Source organism: Carassius carassius, chromosome 40 (genome assembly GCF_963082965.1).
Source record: "Carassius carassius chromosome 40, fCarCar2.1, whole genome shotgun sequence".
Classification (NCBI taxonomy): Eukaryota; Metazoa; Chordata; class Actinopteri; order Cypriniformes; family Cyprinidae; genus Carassius; species Carassius carassius.
In genome coordinates, this window is record NC_081794.1 from 4,969,009 (window position 1) to 4,982,863 (window position 13,855).

Here is a 13,855-nt window from a genome sequence, read left to right on the forward strand (position 1 = left end):
TTCTTTAAAGAATGAATATGGATTGGCTGTTTTGTCAAAACATTCAGATAAAATATTAATTCTAGGACTTTATTCTTACTATCAGTGTTCTGGATGTAGCTAGTCAGATTTTCTCTGATTTAAGGTTAATGAAAAAATAAGTTTAGACCATAAGATTCTTCCACATATAATATGAAAAATGTACAAAGTAACATTAATAGTTGTTGCAACCTAAAAGTTTGATAGTCTAACTTCAAGCAAAATGATGTGCTTTCTCTTTTCATTATAGTGATGAAAACAAGGATAAATGAAAAGGTTTCATACCAGGAATGTTTATTTGACGTGCACGTTTCTCTGTCTTGTAGAAACAGTCAAATATTCATATATATATATATATATATATATATATATATATATATATATATATATATATATATATATATATACACACACACACACACACACACACACAAACACCTAAAGGATTATTAGGAACACCTGTTCAATTTCTCATTAATGCAATTATCTAATCAACCAATCACATGGCAGTTGCTTCAATGCATTTATGGGTGTGGTCCTGGTCAAGACAATTTCCTGAACTCCAAACTGAATGTCAGAATGGGACAGAAAGGTGATTTAAGCAATTTTGAGCGTGGCATGGTTGTTGGTGTCAGACGGGCCGGTCTGAGTATTTCACAATCTGCTCAGTTACTGGGATTTTCACGCACAACCAATTCTAGGGTTTACAAAGAATGGTGTGAAAAGGGAAAAACATTCAGTATGTGGCAGTCCTGTGGGCGAAAATGCCATGTTGGTGCTAGAGGTCAGAGGAGAATGGGCCGACTGATTCAAGCTGATAGAAGAGCAACTTTGACTGAAATAACCACACGTTACAACAGAGGTATGCAGCAAAGCATTTGGAGCTCACCAAAATTGGACAGTTGAAGACTGGAAAAATGTTGCCTGGTCTGATGAGTCTCATTTTCTGTTGAGACATTCAGATGGTAGAGTCAGAATTTGGCGTAAACAGAATGAGAACATGGATCCATCATGCCTTGTTACCACTTTGTAGGCTGGTGGTGGTGTAATGGTGTTGGGGATGTTTTCTTGGCACACTTTAGGCCCCTTAGTGCCAATTGGGCATCGTTTAAATGCCACGGCCTACCTGAGCATTGTTTCTGACCATGTCCATCCCTTTATGACCACCATGTACCCGTCCTCTGATGGCTACTTCCAGCAGGATAATGCACCATGTCACAAAGCTCGAATCATTTCAAATTGGTTTCTTGAACATGACAATGAGTTCACTGTACTAAAATGGCCCCCACAGTCACCAGATCTCAACCCAATAGAGCATCTTTGGGATGTGGTGGAACAGGAGCTTCGTGCCCTGGATGTGCATCCCACAAATCTCCATCAACTGCAAGATGCTATCCTGTCAATATGGGCCAACATTCCTAAAGAATGCTTTCAGCACCTTGTTGAATCAATGCCACGTAGAATTAAGGCAGTTCTGAAGGTGAAAGGGGGTCAAACACAGTTTTAGTATGGTGTTCCTGATAATCCTTTAGGTGAGTGTATATAAATATATATATATATATATATATATATATATATATATATATATACAGTACAGACACACCTTCTCATTCAAAGAGTTTTCTTTATTTTCATGACTATGAAAATTGTAGAGTCACACTGAAGGCATCAAGGGCTATTTGAACAAGAAGGAGAGTGATGGGGTGCTGCGCCAGATGACCTGGCCTCCACAGTCACCGGACCTGAACCCAAGGTCATTAAGCAAATGTACAGTGCATAAATGCACATTAGATTCATCACAGTTATTTTTATTGATGACTATTTACTAAAAATACACTTCAGCAGACATTTGATTTTGCATTTGAAACTATAAAAAGCACAAAAATTATGTATGAAAGCATACAATAAATACATCTGTGGAAAAAAATAATAATAATAATAAAAAGGATAAGCAACAATCAATGGGCCAATGGGATTTTTAAGGTATTTATGAATGCAACAATCATTGGCCACAAAAAAAGCAAATATAATACTGAATGAAAGTGCAATTTTATCATTTTATCATTCATCATTTTATGCTGCAGATTCATAATTTTATGCCTGAAACCTCCCATACCCCCCAAGTTCTTTAAGACAATAGAGCATCTGCATGTCAGTAGTCAGAGTTTTGTCATTGGTATGTGCAGGTTATTCCAAGGCCCCATCCAGAGCTCCTCCTCATCTGACTGGGTGCGGTCACTGTGTGATCCTAAAGGGTCCCTCACCTCCTGACTGTCCACTGTGGACTCTTGTTCATCCCGATTTTGTGTTCTTTCACCCCCTCCTTTTGCCACATTTGATTTTGAAGCGATACTCTCTGGGCCTGTAGTGCTGGAGTCCAGGGACCCACTGGAGGGCCTGGTTGTGAGGTTCTGTTCACCTGATGTGCCTGTGATTACGGGGCTGTTTAAAGGGATTCGCTCTTCGTGTGTGACAGCAAGTTTGTCTAGTTTCTTAAAGTGCTTTCCCAGTCGTATTGGAGAGTTGAGCTTGATGTTGTTGGTGTGCGCGACCCGTCGTGTCCGGATTATTGAGCCGTTCTGGGCCAAGTATATGCTCCCATTAATGTTGCTGTGGCTGTTCACATTAGACATGCGGTTCCTGTGTGATTCTGATGCACTTTCTTCTCCGGTTGAACTGGTCTCGTACTCACGGTCTACAATAAGTTTGATCCTCTTTTTTCTACCATACTGAAAAAAATAAAGAAAATGACTGTGTAAAATGACAGCTTAAGAATAACATACTTTTTTATTTTTACACAGCACACAACAGTGGCCAAAGGAGGAAAGTCTTCTAAAAAATGCACAAGTAATGATATAAAATGAACTGTTGTTTTAATTGGTTTCTTAGTAGCGTGCATACAAAATGCATTTAATGCAAAAAGATGTATATTGCTATTTTTATGTATATTAAATATATATATAAATATATATCAAATATTAGTTTGCTCATCAGAAAGATTGTTATAAAGTGTTAATAATCAAAATAACAATCAGAATAAATAAAGCAGGTCTGATGAATATTCAATTTAAATATTAGCTTCCCCAGAAGATTCCCCCCTGGACCACAACTGATCATCATTAAAAATTAACCAACACACACTTAATGTCCCCTCATGAGCTCATTAAAAGTAATGTGCTCATGGACCCAATCTCATTGGATTACAGGATATTTAGAAAACAACAAAAACTAACCTAATTTTGATCTGAACATTAATTTTGAAGGGTGACCTCTAAAGGTAAGACTACAGATGAAACAGCATGCATGTTATTCAACAAAGGTTAAGTAGAAATGCCAAGTTGTGCTCAGCAAGGGGAAAACAAGAAAAAGATCTCCAACCAGATGAAGGCATTCAAAATGCCAATAAAAAGATCAACACAAGAAATAAAGGCAATGGCCAGTCTTACTGAACATATCAGATTATAATTCAGGAGGCTCCGACAGTCTCAGTTGTGTTTGAATTAGACTCCTCATCCTCCCCGTCTACTTCAAGGTTTCTTGCTCCATCTGAAGACCTGGAACTACCACCTCTCTCTGGAGTCATTTCTCCTTCTTCATTCTCATCTATAGGGGATAGTTTGTCGATCTCTAAAGCCTTTGCTACACTACTGCTTGTTATATAGAATTTGCTCATGCTGTGGAAGTTTGAATCATGTCTTCTCTCCAGAGAATTACTGCTTTTAGACCTAGAGGACCTTGGATCTTTACTTTGGCCTATTTCCATCTGCACTCTGTCTTCCTTATCATCCTCATCCTTTTTTAGGATGGAGTCTTCTAATGTTTTCATGTGTGTAGATGTAGTTGCAGGTTCTGATGATGATCTGCTGCTCTTTCTCTCATAGGTAGAGGTTGCTGATCTCTGGGCTGTTGTGCTGCTGTTTCTGGGCTGAGAAGAGCTGACAGATGATACTGTTCCTCTATCCTTCGATTTGAAACTTTCTTTTCCACTGCTATCTTCCTCTGAGTTTGACTCGTTTTCTGTCTCTGATGTTCTCTCAGTGTCTGACTCTTGCTCTGTCTCAGTTTCTTTTTCAGTCTCTGTGTCTTGGTCTGAATCTGATTCTGTCTTTGACTCTATTTCAGTGTCATCTAGCTGAATTTTTGTTTGGCTCTCTCTGTCTGAATCAAGAGGACTCTGGTCTTGATTATCATCAGAGTCTAAACTACTCATATGGGCACCTTCTTGGAGTCTGTGTGAATGGTGAGGTGTGAATGACATGGCACTTCCAGTGTAAGACTGTTGAATGATGTCTTCCCTGCTCCTACTTCTTTCTTGCTCACTTTCCACATTATCACTAGGAATTATCTGTGATTTCCTTTCTGACTCGCTGAGTGACCAAGAGGTTGGGCCTCTTCCATTACTCCTATGATCTAAAGTCCCACTAATGCTGCTCAGTGAGTTCTTCTGAGTCTCCAATGTTTCAAAGATGTTCATCTGACTCAAAACTTTGCCAAGTCTTGTCTTTGCTGAAGGAATGGTTTCTTTAGTCTGGAAATAGTTGCCATCAATGACCATGCCATTGTCAACACTGTTTGAATGTTTCATTGCGATTGCTTTGGGGTCATCAGTACCTCCTCCTTTCTCCTCTGGAACTTCAATCGGAAATATTCTATTGTTCTTCCATGGAAGGTGGAATGGAGCTGTGCTCGATCTTCTGTCAAACATTTGGCCGAGTTTTATAGGTGCTTTGAGTGAAGGTTCAGCCTTTGACATGTAAGGGTGTGATATGCCTTCAACTAGTCCAGGGAAGTGTTGTCCAAACCTTGGAGGTTGTTCTGTGAAAGCTTGTCTAGGGGGCCTTCGTGGTGAAGCCTTGCCAGGAGGGGGAGACGGCCTTCTGCCTTGCCTAGCAACCTATTACATTGATATCAGTCCAGGTTTTTTTTTTTTATCATTCAGAATATTTAATTAACAGTTCAGATCTCCCATCATCTTTGTGACTCCACATGACCCATGTCAGAATTTCACAAAGCACTGAGAGAAGCGTAAAGGTACAGTCTTACCCCAAGTACCACGTTGAATCCAAATGCATTAACATGAATGGCTGCTGACCTTTCAAAGTTAATTCATGGTTGGTATCAGCAAAAATCATAACATGATAGAGGAGGGAATGAATTAGGAACTCTGTAGGAACTCTGTAGGAAAGTATCCTGAACCCCTACAGGACCAGAATTGCCCATGCCTGCTCTAGATGGTTAACCATGTTCTGCAAACTGACCCCAAATCACCCCAACCCTGCACCCTGAAGAAAATGTACCCTTGTGTGAGGGCCACCTTTTAGACAATACTGACTGATTATGTGTTATCTGTTTACATTGAAACATCATTGAAAGCATATCAGAACATTTTTGCCTTTTTTCTTTCTACAGTGATTCAAAGTAATCAGCAGGAGTTTTTCTGTTCTAGGCTCAAACATGTTTCATTGGATGTCATTACTTTTAATGTGCACACATTTTTTACCTTGCTATTTACAATGCTTTTCAAATGAAGGTCAAGGTGCCAAAAGCACTGAAACCCTGACATGAGTCATGTGCAAGGGCCTTAAACTAGAGGCAGGATAAAAGTAACTTATTTAAAAAATACTGAATGTTGTACTAGTTGTTTTACCTCTCCCTCAGATTCATGTGGGCTGTAATAGTAGCTGCCATCATCTTCCATAATCACCTCTCCATATTCATCATACATCCCTGTTGGAGAGATCAGCTTTCGTCGACTCCCATACTGAGGCAAGTCATAACTAAAATACAGGCATACAAGATTATTGTATATTCCTCAAACACACACAAACACAAACACACACACATACAAATGCAAAACATTTATGAATAAATGAGCAAAAACTTTATCCTTAACAGTCCCCGAAATCAAAACTAAAACTTTATGAAAGTTCTGGGATAATAAAATATAATTGGAAATCCAATTATTAAGATTTAGAAACATAACCTCATAACACTGTATGGAAAAGGTCAAAACAGACCATTAAGGACTTTGAGTGTTCTTGGGGAGCAGCATGCTGTCTGAACCCAAATGCAGCTGAGACAGCCCATTTAACAGGAAACAAGTTGAAATTCAGGATTATATCGATCCTCACTAGCGTGTACCATAGAGGTTTTCATTTGGACCAATGTGGTATACAGCGGGGGACTGCTACTGATCACATTTGTACAACCTACTGTATAAGGCAGTAAGAAAACATGGCTAGCATTCAGATTGGCTTAAATATCTTTGATAGTCTGCAATTACCATGTCCTCCCTTGGGGGGGGGGGGTCATTTTTAACATCTAGTTCTATTGTTTCCTGCTAATTGGGTTCCATATGGACAGCTCACCTTGCACAAGCATGAGGAAATAATTAACTCTATTATAGCCAAAAACACACAACCAGGTGGCTCACAATGTTTAGAGAAAATGACACAATTCTTCATCTAGAAACCACATAAAATAAAGTCCTAGAAATCGTACAAACTGATTTATTAAATGCAGCAGGCTGGACACATATCTTAAAAATGTTATTTGGGTCAGCAGCACATTTCGACCAATGAATGCACACTCACCCATGATCATAATTATAGTAATCCTGTGTATAATAGTCCTGTCCTGGGTCAATACCAGACTCCATAGAGAGTTCCTGTGAGCAGAGCAAAAAGTTATAATTCAAAGACCACATTGCTGTAAGCAAAATGCTTGGGGAAGACAGATGAAAGTGCTGCCTATTACAAAGAAGAAGAAAAAAAAAATTCTGCATTTCATAATTTGGTAAAAGCTATGTGGCTATTTTAGCCCTTCTTGTGAGTGAATGCAAAACAATTATAAATGTATTTGTTTGTTATGTCACTTCAATTGCATAGAAAAGGACCAATATGTTGCCCTTAGAGTTAAATTACTGAACCTAAACATGAGAGCCTGAGAAAAATGCCAATTTTAGATGAAAATTTCAGACAGCACTTAAGTTATATTATATAAATAAATTACATACTACAGCACATTCAGCTCAACAGAAACAATTTTCTGTGAGTATAAACGTTGCGATTTTCTACCTCTGGTCTCAAGAGAGAGGGTCGAAGCAACTGCTGCTGCTGCACAGCATTCAGCATAGAAACAGTCCAGAAACAAGAGAGAAAAGGAGGAATATTACATTTCTGAATGAATGATAGAAGATATAAAATAAGTACAGTTGGATCCTCAAGTCTGTGATTACATTGAAAATCAGCAGCTGAAAACCAGAATTGAAATCTGCAAATATATGAGTTTTAGGGTTTAAGTTCTTTGTTCAAAAGATCATATTTACTTTAGAGAAAAAAGTTTTAAATTGTTCATTTTAGTCATGTTATATATATATATATATATATATATATATATATATATATATATATAATTTGTTTTCTGAAATTACACTGAAAAAACAATTATTGTGAAAGAAAAATAAATAACTATTCAGTTAGAAAAACTGAAAATATGATAATTTTTACTAGTGTTTTCAGACTTTAGCACCCCACTGAAGTTTTTAAGGAAGAAATCACTCGATCTGTTTACACGCAGAGTTTTCCTTTAAATTATGTTGTAAAGCATTCAGAAACTAAAGCTTACATATTTAGACACAATGTTAGAAACATTATTATAAAGCAGATAGTTCTTAATTCATAATTAATAATTCTTAATTAAAAAATAAAATTATAAAATAATAATTAAATATATATAATCGACTCAAAACACACTTGATAAAATTGAACCTCCTGAGAGAGAATGAGAGAGAGAAATATATATATATATATATATATATATATATATATATATATATATATATATATATATATATATTTGAGAAATGTTATCAGCAAGTCAAAACTCCAAATTGACAGACGTAGCCTTCAGCAATTTTACAGATGGGATCTTTATAAAATACTTATCTATTCTGTCATCACTGTCCCTATCAAACAACATCAACTGATAAAAATGATAAAAATGTTGCCTAATAAATGACAAATTCAAGATGAGACGACATTCGAACAATGCAGTTCCAAAGAATAAAAATACATACCTCCTGATGCCCGTAGCCTCTCCTGTGAGGAGATAACAGTATGAAAATAAAGTCAGTAAGATTATTATGATAAAACCTTGATATTTCATATCTAGAAAGTGTTTTAATTCTTTATCTCAAACTGGACTGTCAGATGTGACAAAGTCTTTAAATGTTTAGCAGATTTAATGCATGAGATTAGACAGCGTTTCCTTGAGATGAGGTTTCAAAGACAATGTCCATTAAGTGTTTGTAAGGTTGCCTCAAAGTGTTTTATATTCATATTTCAGGTGGTTAAAAATGTCTCTATGGATTTGTTTGATGGATTTACACCATGATGTTTTACTCAGCTGTTTGGACTCTCATTCGTATGGCACCCATTCACTGCAGATGATCCACTAGTAGGCACAGGTGTAAAGCTACATTTGTCCAAATTGGTTCCAATGAAGAAACAAACTCATTTACATATCGGGTGGTGAGTATATTATTAATTATGGGATTTGTGTTTAGGGGATGTTACTCTAGGGGTCAGTGGTGAGCATTAAATGGCAATGAAGCTCACAGGTCTCATCGCATAATGGATCTGTGTAAACACCACTGATTCAAAGCAGACAATAAGACAATGACATGCCCATAGAGGAGAAAAGCTAGACACTGGTTCGCTGCAAGGACAAGTGGAACACTGGTTGTTTATTACTCCATGAAAGTTAACACCTTTTAATGACATTAGACATGATCATGTGTGACAATGCTTGGCACGCAAAGACAACCTAAAAAAAAAAAACTTTGATTACACTTCATCAGGTGTGTGTTTGGGGTACATAGGGTTTATTTGGAGACGGGCAAGCATTTCCTAAGTGGCAGGACCATTTCACTGAAAGCGTAGCAAATAAAATTCTCTCCAGGCAGCAGATCAGCGAGAGCAAATTACAGCAATTCTTCCCTAATGTGGGCATAATGAGGGCTTCAAATGAAGATTTATGTCTTAACGATAATATGCGACTTTCAAGGGACTTTTGTTTTGTTGACTTTTCTCTCTCTACTGTATGTGAGTGTGTTTGCAGGTGTAATGATGTGTCAGTCCTTGAATGCAATATGTTATATTACATGATATGTAATTATGATTGAAGTATATAATTACGTTATTATAGTTATAACAAGATCAAGGTACAACTGCATTTCCACCCATAAAAAAAGGAAACTTACCAAAGCTAAATTAAACCTGCCTTGGTTTATTAATTATCTGATCATCTTTCTCAATTCCTTCAAGGTCACAAAAAATAATTAAAAGATTAAAAATAATTTAGCAATAGCTGACATGTTCTATTCTATGTGGAGTTTATGTTAATTAAAAGTAATGGCAGCCAGTACCACCAGTGACAGCATATAGAGAAAGTTATTACGAAGGCGCTACCATTTTCTACAGCATCAAGCAAATATAGAATAAATCATTTAAAAAAGATTTTGATTATGAATCATAAACTACATAACAGAATAAAAATCACTAATATGTCAAGAGACCCTTCAAAAATTCATTTTTAGAATATAGAAACTGTGTATCTATGGTTTATTTTATAACTATTCATAAAGTTATGTATTAATATTTACTATAAGTAGTTAACATGTTAGAAAGTATTTTAAAAAGGGCTGCACAAAAAAACAAAAAAAGTACAATATGTAGATTAATTCCATATGATTGTATACATTAATAGGTGATTTAAACATGTTATCATATTATTCTTTTGTAATTAAACACACTGAATTAATTTGTTGACAGCACTAATTTTAGACATGCATCCTTTTCTGCCCTGCAGTTTGACTTTTGCCATCTGCGTTGCCAGTGTTTAAAACGTTGACTAAACAGACAATATTAGTGACAGATGAATCTTGTTTGATTGTGCTAATTTTAATGCACAGAGAGCTTCCCTCCTCCCTCTGATTGCTATAAAGATGTTTGTTTGTTTGTTCTCTAACACTGTTAATATGTCATGATGGCACTGCTAGTCCTAATGGAACATGGCGCTACAGATTAGAAAAACAAATCATGATATGAGATGGGAAAGTATGGCATGATGTGGGATATCTGCAAAGAAAATTTAAAAGAAACAACGTTTAGGTATTTACTAGTTTTAGTAAATCATCACCATTACAAAAGAAGTTCTAAATGGTTTAATTCATATTAGAAAGAAAATAAAAATGACAACATTTTTAGTGAAGACCAAATCAGAATTCAAAAGACAAATATTGACGATGGTTTTTGAATCCTGCACATTAAATGGAAATTAACTCTTACTCTTTTAAATCTCTTTCAAATAATAAAACCAAAAATACTTAGCGCACATACCATTGAGGTGATCTAAGTTTGGAGTCTATATTAAGGGTCTGAATTTATAGCAAAAATTTAATAGGGTAAAAGGTTTAAAACCAAGCCTAACCAGAAAAGCGAAGTCAGTTACAGTGCTGCACTCTGTAAATGCAAGGTGGAGTCATTACAGAAACAGAACATGATCAATTTTCAAAGGTCATTGAGACACATGTTGTATGTGCTACAGCACAAGAACAAAAACAATATGGTATTGTTGTCTACTACTGCAAGTCGACAATAATTGGATTTAATGGTGCAGCATCCATCCATAAGTATCATAACAATTAAAGCCTGGATTAGGAGGACATTTCCTGAATCAAATCCAACATGTTTCTGTTTAAAAGAGTAAATGGAGGACATATCAACAATCAGACAAGCTCCCTCTCTCACACACAAACACGCTAAATCAATTTAGTGTGAGCAGGTAATTGCAAGCAACTTGACGACTCAGTTATCTCTTCAACCTCCTAAAGTGTGCACAGTCACGTACCATAGAGCCATTTAACATTACAACAAACTTGTTTCTCTTCAAGGCTTTTCTAGTCCTTTCTAGCACAGGCAATTTGCACACCTAGCACAAGCAGTTTGCAGCAAATGCTTGTACTGAGAGAGACACAATGTACTATAACAGCTGTACTTAAGAATAAATTGCAATGATAACTGACACTTTTTGATGTGCCATGATTTGATACTTTTGCATTGAAAATACAAGTATTTCCTCACAATCTTTCATGTTAAATCAAAGCAATGGTTTGCCTATCTGAGCTAATGGCACTCTTGATGCATGTAGCATCACACAGGCTCACACTTTGAGGCCTAAAGGCGGGCGTACACAGTGCGAATTCGGATGGTCCGAAGATCGTATGTGCACGTACACGTCACAAGTTTATCTGAAAAATGAGGTGATATACGACATGATTTTACGGCCTGCCAATTTCCGAAGCAATCGCATGAAGTTGATAGGCACATTCGACTTGAAGCAGCAATGCACAGAAGGACACTGTATGACATTAAAGTACCGTGAGAGCGATTAGAGAGCACACGGATCCAATGCATTCGAATCGCTCTCACGGTACTTTGATGTCATACAAGTGAAGTGATCATTCTGTGCAGCGCTGCTTCAAGTCAAACGCGCCGAATATAACTGCTCTCCCTCTCTCATAACTGCATATAAAATATTGATACGAGCCGTGACTGTTTCCTACACATACAGGTTCTTTTTCAACAACAGGAAACCGGGACGTCTGGTCACCCTAGTGTGTGTGTGTGTGTGTGTGTGTGTGTGTGTGTGTTTTTTTGTATATGGTTTATGAGGACACAAATATCTATTATGACATGGGTATTACAATGTAAACATGGTTTATGAGGACACTTCCTGTACCCTCGTAAACCAAATGGCTTAAAAAAAATACAAAATGTTGTTTAATTGAAATTTAAAAATGCATTTTCCCGTGATAGATAGAGGTAGTGTATGGGGATAGAATACACAGTTTGTACAGTATAGAAAACCACTACGTGGTTCGTTCAACTGCACACGTCACAAATTCAAACCGATAGCTCACAAACTTTTTAGACATGTTTAAAAACGATCGGGTGGTCGGGAAGTGCTTGTAAGACACTATGCTCGGCTCTTAATTCCTCGCACATGATACGAGCCGCGACCATACGAGCATACACGATTTTCACACGATTGAAAAAAATCGCATGCGAACTCGTACGACAGCAAAAATCACACCGTGTACGCCCGACTTAATGCAAAGACCAGATATTTTTACACACATCCAATTATTATTATTTTTTTAACAATGCTGCACTAATTAACAAAAGAACATGTGAGGGAAAAAAGAAAGAAAGATAAATTAAGAAATATGATATATGAAAGAATATGATTAGGAGAATTTCTATTAGTAATAGTGTGCTAAAACATTGGTTCTCAACCACATTCCTGGAGGACCCCCATCACTGCACATTTAGCATGTCTCCTTAATCAGACACACCTGATTCAGGTCACCTGCTCATTAGTAGAGATTCACAGACTTGAAATGGGTGTTTCAGACAAAGGAGACATGCAAAATGTGCAGTGATGGGGGTCTTCCAGGAATGTGGTTGAGAACCACTGTGCTAAAACATTAAAATGCCTGTATGAAGGTTTAACTCAACTAAATAATAAAACACTCTTTGCAAAACTTATTAAAAATACAAAAACTTTAAAAGCACAAACATTTGATTTTGTTATACAGTAAGATGAAACACAATGATAAGAAAAAAAGATGACAAATACGTAGTAATATTCTAAGTTCACACAGGACACATTGTCGTGCTGGTGTTGCTGGCACCATACTCTACTGTTTGAGCTACAGGAATGCCTTGTCCATTGTCTTTCTTCTTAAAGGGATAGTTCACCCGAAAATGAAAATGTTATGTTTATCTGCTTAACCCCAGGGCATCTAAGCTTTCTCAATTAGGAGTGTCAAAGGTCCACTTGAGACAGGTGGCAGTAATGCACTTATTAATCTGGGATCAACTGTAAAGCAAGAAGAAGAGGATGCCTCACACGCCTGCTTGAGAATGCATTCAGGAGGATGCGCTTGGGAGAGTTTGAACAGTTCAGACATTGAGTGAATCAAAGGTAAAAAAAAATGATATAAATACTGTTCAGTTTCTTGCACAGAACGATCGTTTTGTGTCTTTACACATCAATATATTGTCAAGAGCCGCAGGGTTTAATTTGTTTTTATGTTTTTTTTTTTATGTTTTAGCCGTGATTCCCATTCACCTCCATTATAAGACTGAAAGACTGCAATGGTTTGTGTTTAAAAATCTTGGTTTGTGTTCTACTGAAGAAACAAAGTCACCTACATCTTTGATGCCCTGGGAGTAATCAGATAAACATCCAATTTTCTTTTTTGGGTGAACTATCCCTTTAAGTGTGCCACAAAAAGTGAAGCCGAAGTGTTTTGATCGCCTCAGGGTGGCTGGTCCTGGATAGGTCATAAACCGTGCCCTCTCCATGTAATCTAATGGGACGTGAGACAAACTAAATTTCATTTCATCAATAAATAAACAATAAACAAATAAATAAGATGGTTTTTTTGTTGTTGTTTTTTTCTTCATTTTTTTCGTAGTTTGTATCATGCTGGTGTAAGTTTAATAGTTCGTTTTTAAACAAGTTTGGTTTTAGTTAGTTGTGATGCTATAAAAATAGGAGTGTGACATCATGATTGATAGCTGAGATTGACAGCTTCACTGAGTGAACTGAGGGATAAACTAGTTGTATTTATCTTATTTTAACACAAGCCTCTTGTACGACAATAAGCAGACAAAAATTGTAGCAGTAAGGCTAATTAAGAAAGGGTCAGGGCATGTCCTTGCGATCCACTCTGCGGGTGTGTGGGCAGGACGCAGTTCCACTTCGC

General features: G+C 36.8%; 1 protein-coding gene across 3 annotated transcripts in view; it reads right to left on the reverse strand.

The window, feature by feature from the left end:
* Positions 1 to 2,031: 2,031 nt before the first annotated feature.
* The window catches only part of LOC132122007 (protocadherin-15-like), a 252,976-nt gene continuing 241,152 nt past the window's right edge, over positions 2,032 to 13,855 (reverse strand). Inside the window, exons 32-37 of one of the 3 annotated variants that reach the window (XM_059531802.1) lie at positions 8,096 to 8,117; positions 7,095 to 7,133; positions 6,612 to 6,685; positions 5,666 to 5,795; positions 3,465 to 4,912; positions 2,631 to 2,747 (exon numbers count right to left, since the gene is read on the reverse strand). In XM_059531802.1, the coding sequence (XP_059387785.1) occupies positions 3,485 to 4,912; positions 5,666 to 5,795; positions 6,612 to 6,685; positions 7,095 to 7,133; positions 8,096 to 8,117 (1,693 nt within the window). In that variant the 3' untranslated portion in view covers positions 2,631 to 2,747; positions 3,465 to 3,484. Of the gene's footprint in view, positions 2,748 to 3,464; positions 4,913 to 5,665; positions 5,796 to 6,611; positions 6,686 to 7,094; positions 7,134 to 8,095; positions 8,118 to 13,855 lie in introns of all 3 variants that reach the window. The other 2 variants (XM_059531804.1, XM_059531803.1) reach the window with 2 other exon arrangements.